Here is a 16,652-nt window from a genome sequence, read left to right as displayed (position 1 = left end):
ATAAGTGGACCTCTATTGAGTCAATAGTAATATAAATGTCAGAACATTCACTCTCTCTCTCTCTCTCTCTCTCTCTCTCTCTAAATAAATAAATAAATAAATAAATATTGCTACCAAATGAGCAATGTCTATAATATTATTTTAGTAAGTTAATGACATTTGGCTTAATGTTGATATGTAAAGTCAGTAAAGTATTACTTTCAATGTCCAGTTTTTACACCCTTGTAGTACGCGAACTTCCTGCTGATTGCCAATGTGTTGTCATTTTCAGCTTCTAATTCCTACTCCTTCACTGTGAAGAGAGTCCTGATAACATTGCCAATGAAGTTTAAGAACATTGAAAGATATATTTTGCATATATTGTGTACGTCTGGCCAGGCCTGCTCTAAACACTTCGTTAGTGAGGACTAGCATCCATTGAAGTGGGAACTTTAGGTTCTTACTGCTTCTACTTTATAGTTTTCTGTAAAAGAAAACTATTGTGCCGGCTTTGTCCGCCCGTCCGCCCTCAATCTTAAAAACTACTGGGGCTAGAGGACTGCAAATTGGTATTTTTATCATCCACCCTCCAATCATCAAACATAACAAATTGCAGCCCTCTAGCCTCAGTAGTTTTTATTTTATTGAAGGTTAAAGTTAGCCATAATCGTACTTCTGGCAGTGCTATAGGTACCAACAACATAGCCCATCACCGGACCGTGGCTGAGTTTTGGGAGCCGCGACTAAGAGTTTTTTTATGGTGGCTGAGGCCACCACCGCACAGAAAACTCGATTGTGCCGAAGAAACTTCGGCACATTTTTACTTGTTCATTCTTATTAATCATTTTTGTTGGACTTCAAAACAATACTCTCATATTACCCATCGAAATGCAATGGTTTTTCCGTCTTTTCAACTTTTGCCTACTTCATCAAACATGCCTCTGCAGTAGAACTATGGCTTTCTGGTTGCACCTGGTACGCACGATGCATATTATGAGCCTGAAATCTCGAACAGACTGTGTATATTTAGCTATTTTAATCAGTTTCCTCAATGCCTTCAACGGGAAAGTCAGGACTTATTTTTGTCGGTGATCGAAGTGCAACGCAGTCCGTTTGATGACTATACCTATGGAGGCCACTTGTACACTAATCAGTGGCCTTCGAGTAAATTTAACTGATGCCCATTTGCAGGATTTTTTTGTTTTAAATTAAAAAAAGGGGGTGAAAGTTTGAGTGGAAATATTCGTGGCTATATGTAAAATCTTGACATGTTTATTAATGTAAAGTCAATTAGGAATCGTTACCCGCAATAAAAACGTGTCGTTTATCTTTAGCGTTAATATACACAATACATTAGGACAGGAGTAAAATTTGTCTCAGTGAGCCGTCAAATATTTTCTTACATAATAAAAAACATTCCAATATCCCAAGATTTTATTCCAATTCATGTTTGAGTGCTAAAAAAACAATCTATTAAATATTGCCATGAGAAGAGCCCCAAGCAATGCTGACGAATCCCTCCCCCTTTCCCCTCCCCCTTTCCCCTTTCCCCCTTTCCCCTCCCCTTTCCTCCTCCCCAACATTCGGAAAATGCGAAAGCACAAGGCCCCTGTTCCCCGGGCGATGAAGAAATATGAATGACGATATTCGTGGTCATTTCTCGAGGCGTAGGGAGGATGAGGCGTAATCCCTGATCTCCGTTGCGGATGCGAGGGAGGCCTCGCACCTCGGAGGGGACGGATTTAACGTCCATTGAGACATTGCCAGACGCATCTGAAGAGGTGCAAGATGAGTGGGATTGCGACGATAAAAGCAAATAGCAACAATGGGCGCTTGGACTAGGTAGGCGCCCGGAATTATTGTCAGAGACATTATCGAAACTTTTCCGTTTCTGGGATGCTCCGTACGGAGGGGAGGGGAGGGGGTTAGTGCCGTCACTGCACCTCATGCGTTGCACTGTAGGCATTACGTAAGGTTCTCTGCTGCAACCCCTTTCATTCGTTTTGTGTACCTCCGTTCATATTCCCATTCTTCCATCTTACTTCCCCCCCCCCCTCTCCAAATAATTGATTCGCAGTGCGACTGCGAGGTTTCCTTCTGTTACACCTTTCAATCCTTTTTACTGTCGATTTCCGTTTCAGCCCTGAATGACCTCATAGGCCCCAGTGCTTGGCCTTTGACCTACATTCTATATTCTATTCTATTCTGTACCAGGAATGAATTAAAAATATGGAAAAGCGATCCATAAGAAATGAAGCTGCTACAGGATCACTCATGGAAGTTTCATAATAACAGGACATAATAGTAATGTAATAAAAATAACAGAAACAAGGCAATTTTACAAATATTTGCTCAAAAATTGCACGAAACTTCTGCAAAATTTTCCTGTTGTGTTAATTATTTGCTTTTTATTTCTTTTAAATTACATTATTATTATTATCGTTCTTGCTTCTTTTTCCTTTTAAAATACATCTTTTAAATTTGAAGTTAGTTGTACAAATTTAACGACGTGGTTTTCCTTCAACTTTTCTTGTGCCAAAACTTCCTAAGGTATCGACTTCGCACTTTTTACCTTCCACCGCTGTTGTTCAACATACGGTGAACCTAATTTCCTCACTTCCATTGCAGCGGTGTTGATATGCAACCAATTTATCACGATTTTGGGCTGGAGGTAAAATTGCTGAGAGGAGGTCTGGCGGGCTAGGAGTTATGGGGTAGGGGTAGGAATGAGGAGGGCCGGCCACGCTGCGGTATCGTAACGACTGGAAATGTTTAGATGAAGCGAAAGGATTAAAAGAACGAATAAGGTGAGAAAGAGGGAAGACGAGAGTAAGAACCTCAAGAGTATCTTGTATGAGGTTGGTTAAAAAGTATACCTTAGTTTTACCAGACCACTGAGCTGATTAACAAAGGGCTGGCCTGAAGGATTAGACTTATTTTACGTGGCTAAGAACCAGTTGGTTACCTAGCAACGGGACCTACAGCTTATTGCAATTACTGGCCCATGTAGCCTACAGTCTTTATTTATTATGACTTTATTTTGACTTGACAGTTACATTTATTTTCCTGTTATTGAAAACTATCATAACTTTTATTTGATTATTGTATTTTTTTTTTTGAATTTCGAAATTGGTAGACGAATATAAAAAATTTATCTCACTCCTTGTCCAGCTCTTCCTGGAAGCTATAAACATCATTATTTTGATTTTAGTTTTCTGTAAAAGAAAATTCTTGTGCCGGCCGGCTTTGTCTGTCCGTCCGCACTTTATTCTGTCCGCCCTCAGATCTTAAAAACTACTGAGGCTAGAGAGCTGCAAATTGGTATGTTGATCATCCACCCCCCAATCATCAAACATACCAAATTGCAGCCCTCTAGCCTCAGTAGTTTTGATTTTATTTAAGCTTAAAGTTAGCCATAATCGTGCATCTGGCAACGATATAGGTCAGGCCACGACCGGGCCGTGGTTAAAGTTTCATGGGCCGCGGCTCATGCAGCAGTATACCGAGACCACCGAAAGATAGATGTTTTCGGTGGCTTTTACCATACGCTGTACAGAAAACTCGATTGCACCGGAGAGACTTCGGCGCATTTTTTACTTGTTTTATTAAAAATCAGCCTGTCACTTCAAATTAGGTTTTAGACATATATATTGGGCTTGAGTGACGTTGCTGTGCGGATAACCCTTTTTTGATGAGAAACGGACAAAAAATGATAATAATAATAATACGCAGATTAATATGCTGATAACATAATGTTAAGCCTTTTGCATCTGACTTCGTCAGAGCGAGGATGGGTATATTTCAATTCATACAGAATCTATATAAACTTGTCCCATATAATGCATATGTTTAAGCTGAAGGAATTTTCTGTTTTTCATATCCTTCTCATCTTCAGTTCGAATCTTAGCATGTAGGAAATTTCGTGCATATAATTTCCTACTAAAGATTCCAAGTTCCGCGGGAAGTTTAATAGCAAATTGAGAAGCAAACAATTCATTGGGGAAGGGTATCATTTTTCTTGAGGTCTGGTGGCTGTGACTTGTAGACAATATATATATATATATATATATATATATATATATATATATATATATATATATATATATATATATATATATATATACTATAAAATATATATGTATTAATATATATATATATATATATATATATATATATATATATATATATATATATATATATGTGTGTGTGTGTGTGTGTGTTTTGTGTGTGCTTATGTGTGTGTATGTATTTACGGAAGGCGAATTTGGAGTATTTAGAGTATGGACATTTTTTTCTTGTTTTTCCTTTGGCTGGTATGTATACCGGTGTTAGAGTCTCCTGTTTTATAATTTGAGCAGACTTTAATATATAAGCCCAGAATTTCTGTACAATAACGAATGGGTTTACACTGTACACCTCTGGGTCGGTCCCATGGGTGTCAAGTGTTTGACTTGACACCTTCATCTCTTAAGTTGTATGTCTCCGTAAAGTGCACGGTTTCCATGACAACTTGGTTCTTTATCTGAGTTGCTCTTTTTTAGGACTGTCAGTTGTGGGTTTCTGTCAGTTGTTGGAATACAGTAACCATGGTCTCTGTAGCCTTGAAGGCATCACTGCAGTCGGTGGACAGAAAGACCAGCAGTGCAAGGTTTCAGGGATTGTGGTTCCCTCAGAACATGAAAACTAATAATGTTTTTCGTTCGTTCATACTTATCATTAGAAATTGAATGGTTTCTGATTGCACGCGTATCTCTCTAACTCCTTATACTTTTATTCAAGGTTTGTATATGAAGAAAGAATTACTCTAATCTAAGAAAAATAGCACAAACAAATGGGAAGCGTTAATCAAGTTTTGCAGCATAAATTTCGATGCCATATGAATATCGAAATTTAAATGTCTGGTGACGTGACTTGTTCACACCGCCTTTTAAACGTTATGCCAGCGTGACTAAAAACTGTCATGTTGAAATTATTCCGATTTTTTTGAGATTTTAGAATTTTGTTTAGCTCTTGAATCGACAGTTGGCAACTCTCTCTCTCTCTCTCTCTCTCTCTCTCTCTCTCTCTCTCTCTCTCTCTCTCTCTCTCTCTCTCTCTGTCTCCGGGGTTAGTGTCGTCAGTGCACCTCACTTGGTGGACTGTAGGCATTACTTAAGGTTCTTAGCATCGTGCTTTCGGCCCCTAGCTGCAACCCCTTTCGTTCCTTTTACAGTTCCTCCTTTCATGTTCTCTTGTGTCCATCTTAATTTCCACCCTCTCCTAACAATTGATTCATAGTGTAACTGTGAGGTTGTCCTCCTGTTACACCTTTTAAACCTTTTACTGTCAATTTCCGTTTCAGCGCTGAATGACCTCATAGGTCCCAGTGCTTGACCTTTTGCCTTAATTCCACATTCAATTCAGTTCAGTTCTCTCTCTCTCTCTCTCTCTCTCTCTCTCTCTCTCTCTCTCTCTCTCTCTCTCTCTCCAGCAGAGAAGGGACACTCACCTTTGAACACGACTAGACAAGACGATCTCAGTTCCTGATTAGTCACAGTGTTGTATTGACCAAGACCCAAAGAAGGTCTTAGTTTTGCCATTGTTGCTTCTTGATGTAGAACTGGATTTTCGTTTGGTGAACTTACTGTCATTTAGTGTGAGTAAACCACGACGTCTAAACGCAAATATTGCGTCGAATAATGCGAGAAACGGTGAAAAGGCGACCCTGTGAGTGCAAGCAAGGAAGAAGGAAAACACTTTCCACTACATCTCCCTCACTTGCCTCCATCCTGACCAACTCTCTCTCTCTCTCTCTCTCTCTCTCTCTCTCTCTCTCTCTCTCTCTCTCTCTCTCTCTCTAAAAAAAAAAATAAATCGCTTTTGTCCCAAGAGGAAGATGATGAAAAGAAAGAGAAGATGAGAGTAAGTTGTTTGTTTAGTGGGGAAATTAGAGAAACAATGTGACAAAAGTGGTTTGCTGAAACTACGTGCGGTTAAAACTTGGTGTGTATATAGTCAGTTCAACTTCAGCAGTTCATAATAACTGAATCCATTGTCTTCAGGTCATTATCGGTATTTATAAAGACTAGATAAAGTAAAAGCTAAGAAATACCTTCCACAAATCTTCATATTTTTGTATGATATGAATGTAGAGAAACTTAAGAATAACCCAATACGCTATGCCAAATTCATTCCGAAGAAGGTCGTGAAAAACGCGGGGAGTATTTTAGGGAAGTAAATGTTGAATTGACAAGAAGTTCACAAGTAAGCAGGACGAGGTGTCAGATTTTGGAATGAATATTGCCATGATATTTTTAACGGGTTCTCAAGACATAGGTGATGACAGAGGATTAGTGGTGAACCTTAATGTTAGTTCAGAAATATGCATTATGTGTAATTCAAAAAAAGAGAACTCTCTTGTCATAATATATTTTCTGGTTTCCACGTAGGGTGGTAGTGACGTCAGTGCACCCCTTGCGGTGCATTGTGGGCATTACTTAAAGTTCTTTGCAGCATCCCTTCGGCCCCTAGCTGCAACCCCTGTTATTCCTTTTACTGTACCTTCGTTCATAATCAGTTTCTTCCATCTTACTTCCCCTCTCTCCGAACAATTTAGTCACAGTGCAACTGCGAGGCTTTCCTCTTGGTACGTTTTTCAAACCTTTTAACTGTCAATTTCCGTTTCAGCGCTGAATGACCCCATAGGTCACAGCGCTTGGCCTTTAGCCTAAATTCTATATTCTATTCTATTCTGTGTTTCCCGGTTGAATAATCACATCGACACTGAATGTGATGGAAATTATGAGGGCTTGTCTGGTCGGAATGGTGGTAGCTACAGCCACGGTATTACAGAGGAAATCGGAACGATTCATCGTGAGGTACACAGCATCTGAGTCTTGATGGTGATCGCCCGGCTTTCCGTGCTGTCTGTGACATGACTGGGACTCAGGTTCTCTTGATATAAGAAAAAAAAAATAAAGACAGCAGTGTGTGTGTGTGTGTGTGTGTGTGTGTGTGTATGCCAGTCAAGTTGTAAAAAGACTTAGTCGTGATATGAAGAGGACAAAAGGAAAAAAGAGCAGGTGGGCGAAAAATTAACAAATACAGTAACTGGTCATTTCCAATTATACTTTCAAGTGAGCTAGAACAGAAAAAAAAACATTATTGGCACAGTTACTGGTAAATTGCGCAAAGACGGTGAAAATTAGGACGTTTGAGTGGTTGGACAGCAAGATAAAGATATCCAGAAAATATAGAACATGAAGTACTAAGATCTAAAGGCGAAACTGGGAGAAAACCCCACAGTTGCGCCAAGGAGGAATAGTTAGAGTGGTTGGAGAGAAAGACCGAAGAAAGGAAGCGGAATGGAGGTAAATTAAAAGGCTAAAAAGTTGATGCAGCAGTAAAGGGCCGAAGGGACGCTGCAAACACCTTCAGTAATGCCTACAGTGCACCATGTGAGGTGCAATGACAGCACTGCCCCAGTACGAGGGCCTCACCTAATATGCTCGTCAAGTTTACAGTCGCAAGAGTTACTTTTCTCACATAAATTAGAGGTTATATTAGAGGCAACTGAGCTGAAATCCTTGCAACTGATTCCACTTCTGCGATGCAAAAGTGATCAGAGGAATCGCGCACAAAATCCGAGTTCTTCTCGAACGTAGTTTCCTCTAAGTTGCCTCTAAGTTGTAACACAGTTGCAACTTAGAGGAAACTACGTTCTTCCCGAACGTAGTTTCCTCTAAGTTACAACTGTGTTACTGATTTCAGTGGTGGTCCCTTCATCTTTTTACCATTCTATTCCTTACTAAATGTTGATTATGTTTAACCCCGTAGTGGGGTAATACCGTCAAATCACCTTACGAGGTGCACCGTAGGCACTACTAAAGGTTTTTGCAACTTCTCTTCGTCCCCTAGCTGCACTCACTTTTTAGCTTGTCACTTTACCTCCATTCCGCTCCCATTCTTTTATTTTGCTGTCCAACCACTCCAACTCCCTTTTTCACTGCCCAATACACTGAATGTCCGTTAGTGCCCCAGTGCTTGGCTTTGTGCCAAATTTCCATATAATGTTCAGGTATTATTTATTCAGATAAGCGGTTTAACCTAATTGTACGGATTTCTGAAGTAATAACGTTTAGTTTTTACCTGCTTCAGCTTGTTGTTTTTGTTTTATTTTTTTATGGAGCAATGGAAGCCAACGTCGGAAAAATATAGGTTAAATTCTATTGAAAAAACAACAATTTTATCACAAATAACTTTACAGCAACCCAAGGTTGATTCATAATCAAACCTTGTTTGGTAAAAGGTGAGATAGTTTTCCTAAGTTTTATTTTTTTACATATTTAATTGTGTCATGTTTTTTTCACGTATTATTTTCACATTCTCCACACACGTAAGCAGCTGTTATAGATGCATCATATTATAATTTCAAGGAATTTTTAAAAATTTAATTATAAGCTAAGGGAGCAAGTATAAACTCCCAACTTTTTTTTTGACGAAAAGTCGTGACTGCTTCATAGTGGTCGTTATTATTAGCGGCAGTTTTCGCTACTGAATTTTAACAACTTCCTATGGATGTGGTCTTCTACGGTACTGTCCTGATACCCATTATTGGTCTGAAATCATCAGATTCACTCTATTCATTAATTGATCGATTTACAGCTAATGCGATGATTGAATACCATGCCATAGTCTGTAGGCATAGGCGAAGTGAGCAAAAGTTTGTATGGCATTTCACGTAATTTAGTCACGAATGCTTCGATGTTGGTTGGTTTTTAGTTAATCCAAAGTAGGAAGAAGCTTGTTTCATCATACAATGAGAGGGAAAATAATTTACACACATCTATCTGTTTCATGAACCAGAATCCTGAAGCTTTTAATTTTTGCTGTTGGGGTGGATGTTCTTGCTATGAATGTCAGGTTTAAAGTACCAACAATGGATTTTCTTCGACACTTTCCAATAACATGTTAGCAGACAGGAATCCAGGTTTAGGTTATATTGTTAAGCAAATACCGACGACGCCACGTCGGCAAAACATTCATCTCCAGAAGGAAGTCGGTGCCACGAAATTCGTATACGCGTGAAAAGGTTCTCATTGCCACGTAATACATATGAATGCGGTAATTGGCAATTAAATGAGAGAATTGAACTTCAGCTCTCAAGCGTCATTTTAATTCGAGTCTTCCAAGTACTCATATATTTCACATGAAAAAGTAACTACAGTGTCAGCAATATGGACGTGTGACAGGACTTTCTAAGGAACTACAATATACTTGAGGCAAACCAGAGAGTAGGTAGATCAGTGGCACTGACATCTGAACAAGAAAAAAATAGAGGGATTTCTTTCGTAGTGGGGTTCGGTAAACCTGTGTGCTTGCAACTCAGAAGACTTGAGTTCAAATCCTGATGAAGGGCTGAAGTCTGATTCTCTCATTTCATTCTTATTTATAGGATATAAATATTGTTAATACTTATTTTCTTTCCAGATCGCCATTATTGGTACACTCAAGCCAAGGAGCAGATCGGGGAGCTGTTGGCCGCCCGTCGCACCAGCAACGGCTACGCCAAAAACGTCATCCTCTTCGTGGGCGACGGGATGGGCGTCTCAACCGTCACCGCCGGCAGGATACTGAAAGGGCAGCGCCTGGGGCAGAGTGGGGAGGAATTCAGACTCTCCTTCGAAAAATTCCCCTTCGTTGCTCTATCCAAGGTAAATCGAGGAAATGATGCTGCCTTCAGGTATTTCATCTGTGTTGTCACTCCTTACTGTCTTCAGCACTTGTTTGACATTCACTGATAATTTTTTTTTTATATTACGTACTATTTTGAGCAGAGAAATGAGATAAGGCTTAGATTAATGGGGCTATATATGTATATATTATATTTATATATATATACTGTATGTATAACATGTGTATTATATATAAATATATATATATATTATATACAGACATATATATATATATATAAATACATATATTATATATATACAGTATATATATATATATATATATATATATATATATATATATATATATATATATATATATATATACATACATACATACATACATACATACATACATACATACATACATAGCCCCATTAATCTATATACGTTAATCTATGTATATACATACATTATATGAGAGAGAGAGAGAGAGAGAGAGAGAGAGAGAGAGAGAGAGACTCGGATTATCTTGGTAAATTAAATTAGCTTAATCACTGTTATGCGGCTTCATGTTATTGCTTTCATTCATTCAAATTCAGCAAATCAGAAACTAATGAATTACCACAAGAGTTTGCAACCACCTACCACTTTTCAGGTAGACAAAGATTTTAAATTTAGAAATTCGGTATTCCAACATCCAACCCTCACACCCCAACGCGACGTGAACGTTTAAAATTCAGACTGGAATTTATTCACAGGCTCCATTTTTACGTGTTATTGCTTGGAATTCTCAAGTATGTATCACTGGTATTTTCTTATTTTCCCGCAAGCCACGTCTTTTACTATATTCTAAATAGGAATGTAAACTGCAATGTACTTTCGTGTTTTCGCTGTGGAAAAGTTGATGTTATTGATTAATTCATTAGATAGTACTTATTTTTTCATTAGTTCGTTCATTTTTAACTAAAGGTGTACTAGGCAATGGTCAGAAACGCTACAGATTTGAGGTATTTCCCTGTCAACTTAATCCCTAGTTGGGGTCGCTGAGATGGGAAATATCTCGAGAACGCTAAAAGCTAATGAATTTTTCCGTTTTAATATGAGCTTCATCATCGTGAATTTTGTATACAGAATAAACAAAATTTCGGTATAATGCGGGAGAAAATGTCATCAGAATGTGAACATTACTGCCACGCAATTTGACGGTATATAGATTTCAGTTCGCATCATGGTACGTCAGGGTCAGGAAACTTTTGCCATCCGAATATTCGTGACTTAATGGCAGTGCCTTTGAAAAAACATACGAATGACGCAATCTTCGACCCCTGTCGTAGTTTTATATAGAATTTCGTGTGTCAGCAGAGAGACTGCTTGTGTCTTCTGTTATTAAAGGTGCCTGGACGACCTCGAGCCATGTGCCAACTCAAGTGTGTACAAGTTCGACTAAATACCAGCTCGGTCGAGTGTCAACTCGAGCAAAGTACTACCAACTGGAGCGTATGTTGACTCGGGCTGACACGAGTACAGCCGTATACAAATGAAATGGATAACTGAAAACTGTCAACTGTGCTCTTGTTTGTTCATTTGTAATGTTATGCTTGTTTTGCCTTAATTTGTTCATCATTTGTTTGTTATTTCTCTCAAATTTGTTCCTTACTGTCATGGTTTCAATGTTGTGCTGATAGGATTTTGGGTAATCTTAATCCTTGAACAGGCATCCATGTTTTTTCACTGTCAGTGCATTTATGAACTATATTATTTACTTGCCGACACTAAAGCATTTTAATAAAGGTATTCAAGGTACGATTATGTTGATAAAGAAAAAAATGTAACTTCATAAAAACTTAATTCTCGCTGAGCCACACACAGCTACAGGATCTAAATCATGAATCCCCAAAGCGTAATAGAGCCAGAGATGTAGAACAAGCACTGCTTGCTTACTTATTTATTTAGTAAAAGAGTGAAAGGAACTCGAAATACCTACGTTATTCTAAGATAATTAAATCTTACGGTGATTGAAGGTAATTTTTGACAGAGGCAACTAACAGCCTAACAGGCCATAGCTCTTTTGATATTGTGGAAGCCTTTATTCAGAATGTTCATCACTTAAACAAAAATAAAAGGAAAATTGGTAGAGAGAGAGAGAGAGAGAGAGAGAGAGAGAGAGAGAGAGAGAGAGAGAGAGGACAGTTCCACAGTGACCTCTTCCCCACAATCCCACCCAGGCCCCAACCGCAAACTGCAATTAATGACCGTTGTTACCTCTGGTTTCTTATTATCCGCTGAAAATATGAAGACTACCCGCTCTAAGTACTAAATGTATTTAAGGAAAAACTGAATTTTAGCAGTGGGGAACTCCCCTCAAATTGACGACGCATGTTTGCGATCTGTGGCTAAGGAATCCGTTCGACTTTTCTTTAATTCACTCAAGATGACTTTCTTGACTTTGCTTCCTCTCGGTGTGGGTTTTGGTCTGTAACCAGGAGCAACTAGCAACTCATCCAGATTTCTTATTAAAGAGCATGGCCGGACAGTGTTGGACTTTTGACAGTCATTCCATTGGTGAAGAAATCCACAATGGCGTAAATGTAAATATATATATATATATATATATATATAAATATATATACACTAACGAAAGCTTTCAAGAACCTGTTCGATTCTCCTTCTCAGACTGATTGAGGAGATTCGAGCAGGTTCTCGAAAGTTCTCTTTTGTATATATATTTCTAATATATATTTACATTTACGCTATTGTGGCTTTCTTCACCATTTTAGTGACTCATGCTATTATGAGATTTTTATGAATCATTTCATTGTCTTCAGGTAATAAAAAGCCCACTCATTATTCAGGTATTTATAATGGTTCTACTTTTATCACGCCCCAGGCGACATACATGATGCCAGCGTTCGTGAGCTGGCACCTCAGGACATCGTTTCATAATGATGGACATATTTAATCAATATATTCCTTGTACTATTGTCCCATGGTGATAGACAATATTTAATCAAAATATTCCTAGTACTATTGTTCCATAGTGATTATTCCTTAGTGATATACAGTAGTTAATCAAAATATTCCTAGTACTATTGTTCCGTAGTGATTATTCCTTAGTGATATACAGTAGTTAATCAAAATATTCCTAGTACTATTGTTTCATAGTGATTATTCCTAAAGACAAGACAATACTTAATCAATATATTCCCAGTATTTTAAGATGCCCAGATGAACTTAAATTGATGAGCAGACTAATGTTAACATAACGGAGACACAATAACAATCAGAAACAGTTAGATCTGTACTGAAGACAAAGTTCCAAGAAATAACTTATAATGGAAAATTGGTAACCAACCCAAAAGTCAAGCCAGATCTCCTTAGTCGAGGACCTTGTGTAGTAGTACTAGGTAGATATTTTTGTTCACTGTCCTCTTGCTGGAATTCTCATCAGATATACTGGATGGCTTTCGTGGAGAAATTCTAGAAAGGTTTTTCTAATTATGATAGAAATCTGTCAAATATCCTCTAGTTCAAATAAACTTGGGTAATTATCGGCGTGCCTTAATCCATGGACGAGTCTTACACAACGGGAAATGTGGTAATTACTTTCTGTAGACATACTGTCTGTCTGGAAGCAAAGAACTTGTCAAAGAACTTCAAGACAAAACATCAACCTTAATGAGCGTTGGAAGAATGGAAATCGGCTCTTCTTCATTACCACCAGGAGTCGCACCATCCTTTGGAACAAATGATGTATTGCATAATTTCCGCTCTTCTAGAAAAATACATGTCGGACATAATCACGTAGTTTTTAAGGTCGTGTACATGTCAGTATTTGTCTGTCCTAGATGTTGCTTTTAATTGGTCTTAGATTTTTGTTCCAACTGTTGAGATTAGTATTTTCTTGGTTATTATGATTCTTCAAGGGAGTTTCTTCGTTATGGATGCGAAAGAAAAAGAGAGACTACCCTTTGAGTCGTATACTGATACGTCTCGCCCTGTCTTCTCACTGTCTCATTTTGATCGTTATAGTAGTTGGTACAACGATCACTATTGTTACTTGCAACCTCCACGAAAGCGTCTCTATTGTTCTTTGGGAGCCTAATTGCAACAAAGCTTTTATTACGGAAGCAGTCTTCGTGAAACTGCAAAAACCAGGTTTGTTTAAACAGACAGTCGATACCGATCATCTCTCCGCCACCTGAAAAGAATCCTTACACAAGCAACAGTAACCGACAGCAAGCCAGACCCAAAGGAAACAGCGAAACCCCAGTAGTCAAGCAGATATTATTAAACCAGGAAAAGCAGAGCCACCAATAAGCGTCTTTGAATAAAATACGATCAGTGTGTAATGTACACAAACGTAAAACGCTCACCTTTGTATCGAAAATTAATGAGGATCACTAGTCACCATTACGTGGTCGGACCAAGTAAACATAGGGGCCAATAGCTCCAAAATATGAGTGACATGTTCCATCATAAATTGCAGACCACATCTCTTCACAACGAACATACGCTTGAGTCGAATGTAAACAAAATAAGCCTCTTGGTCATGGCTGGTGAATGGAGCCCACTAATGATCAAAACCCAGGTAACTTTATGAATAGCATTGACAGTCCAATATAAATCTTCATTTGATTGAGTTTGTAAACTAAAAAATAACAGGAAGACATATGATGATGATAATTATCCATGATTATGATAATGAGTCATGATAATGATAATTATCTTTGACTGGCAGTAAACTTCACCTTTCCAGATAGTTGTCAAATTGTTTCAAAGGTCACAGAAAATCAACCATATCGTCTGAGGCAAATGTTACTTTTTGCAGTATTGCTGTTTTATTGATAGGCAACTGAAATATCATGATTTTACTTGAATCAACTTTTTTAGAAAGTTACCCATGCCGATTTCTGTCATTTTTGACGTCTGGGCTTTGAATTCGGGGAGACCAGGGGCTACTTTCCGTTCATATTTTGTGATTTGACGAAACGGTAGGTTTAAACAACAAACTTCAGCGAAATGATGAAGTTTACCTCCCAGGCGGATTATCACAACTAGACTTCGTTTCTGTTTTATTTGAAAAAATATTTGGTAATGTTTTTATCATAATTTTGAAGTTTTACAAAGTATTTGGCATTAGTTGCTAATTACCAGTCTCCTCTTTACCCGATTTTATAGCCAAATAGAAGTTTATTTTTTCCAGACTATTCTAGGTATAATCCTGTATAATCGTGATATATATATATATATATATATATACACATACACATATGTATATATATTTTTAAAAACCCTTCGTTGGCTGAGTCAGTTGAGCTTCGGACTGTCATCGATGGGCGGATTCATATATATGAAGATTATATATTTATTCCTGGTGATATATATTAATTTCTCGCTATATATATTCGGATTCCACAATAGCTGTATCCCGTTGCTAAGTAACCAATTGGTTCTTAGCCATAAAATAAGTGTATCCTTCATATATATAATCAGCTCAGTGGTCTGCATGTCAACTAAAAATACTTAACTTTTTTCCACAAATGTTGTTTAAATGTTTTAATTTTAGTTCGCTCTACCTCGGGAATATCACCGAAGGGGAATTATAATTGATAAACGATTCAATACCTGAGAGACTCGAACGCCCGACAGTACGTCATCGTCGACTTTCAGTCGACGTCTGCAGAATTGTTACCGACGTCGATGGAATGTCGTCGATACGTACGGTCGGGCGTTCGAGTCTCCCAGGTACCAAATCGTTTATCAATTATAATTCCCCTTCGGTGATATTCCCGAGATAGAGCGAACTGGATATTGAACGACATTTGCAGCTTAATGTTTGTGAATAAACATATATATACATATGTATGCTTATACATATATATGCTTATTTGTGAATGCATATATATACAGAGCATATACTGTATATATGTACTGTATATATACGGTATATATATATATATATTATATATATATATATATATATATATATATATATACATACATATATATATACTCGTATATATACTATATATATATTATATACATAAATACATATATATAATATATATATAACTGTATATCCATCTATCTATCTATATATATATATATATATATATATATATATATATATATATATATATGTATATATATATATATTATATATATATATATACTGTATAATATATTTTGTTTTTTGTCTGTCTGTCTGCTTCCATGGTAACTGACATATCATAGTGGCCTTATGTCAGGCATCTGAAACATCACCAAAAGCAAACAGTCTCGGATTTTTCAGTCCACCGCAAAACGTACCGTCGATAGCTAGAGTGGTATGGGTGAGAGCGAGCCAATCTTTAATTCTCTTTACTTTATTATTTCTGCTCCGAGTATTCGTCGAGGGTCGGATTGTGAAAATGACCTTTGTTCTTTCATGCAATGCTGAACTGTAGCATTTGAGGGAGCACTTGCTACGCTCATTGTTGTTTTGATGAAAGGGAAGAACAAACATTTCATAAATTGCATTTTTCGTTGCGCTTTTTTTTTTTTGATCGGAGATTACCTATAAAATACTGATCAAACACTGAAATAACAAAAACACTTATTAATAGTCGGAGTGTTCGTTGTCATTTGATCGCATCTGCCCCCGCCCCCCTTCCGCCCTTCCCCCTTATAGAGGACATTTTATGATTGAATACGATCACTCTTTATGTGTAGTTTTATACAACGATTATTTAGTCGCTGATTGGGTTTTTTGTATGTAATAGGTACATAGACTTTTTTTTACGAAACATTGTAACGTAACGTATATATATATATATATATATATATATATATATATATATATATATATATATATATATATATATATATATATATATATATATATATATATTATATATATATATATATATATATATATAATATATATATATATATATATATATATATATATATATATATATATATATATATATATATATATACAGTATATATTATATATATTATATATATGCTGTATATACA

General features: G+C 37.1%; 1 protein-coding gene across 2 annotated transcripts in view; it reads left to right on the top strand.

Moving 5' to 3' along the window:
* Window positions 1-16,652, top strand: part of LOC136846497 (alkaline phosphatase-like) — a 138,447-nt gene that overhangs the window by 14,436 nt on the left and 107,359 nt on the right. For both annotated transcript variants that reach the window (XM_067117342.1, XM_067117341.1), the window contains exon 2: window positions 9,448-9,671. In XM_067117342.1, the coding sequence (XP_066973443.1) occupies window positions 9,448-9,671 (224 nt within the window). The remainder of the gene's footprint in view (window positions 1-9,447; window positions 9,672-16,652) is intronic.

This window comes from Macrobrachium rosenbergii, chromosome 15 (genome assembly GCF_040412425.1).
Source record: "Macrobrachium rosenbergii isolate ZJJX-2024 chromosome 15, ASM4041242v1, whole genome shotgun sequence".
NCBI lineage: Eukaryota > Metazoa > Arthropoda > Malacostraca > Decapoda > Palaemonidae > Macrobrachium > Macrobrachium rosenbergii.
This window is presented reverse-complemented; position numbering and strand designations above follow the sequence as displayed.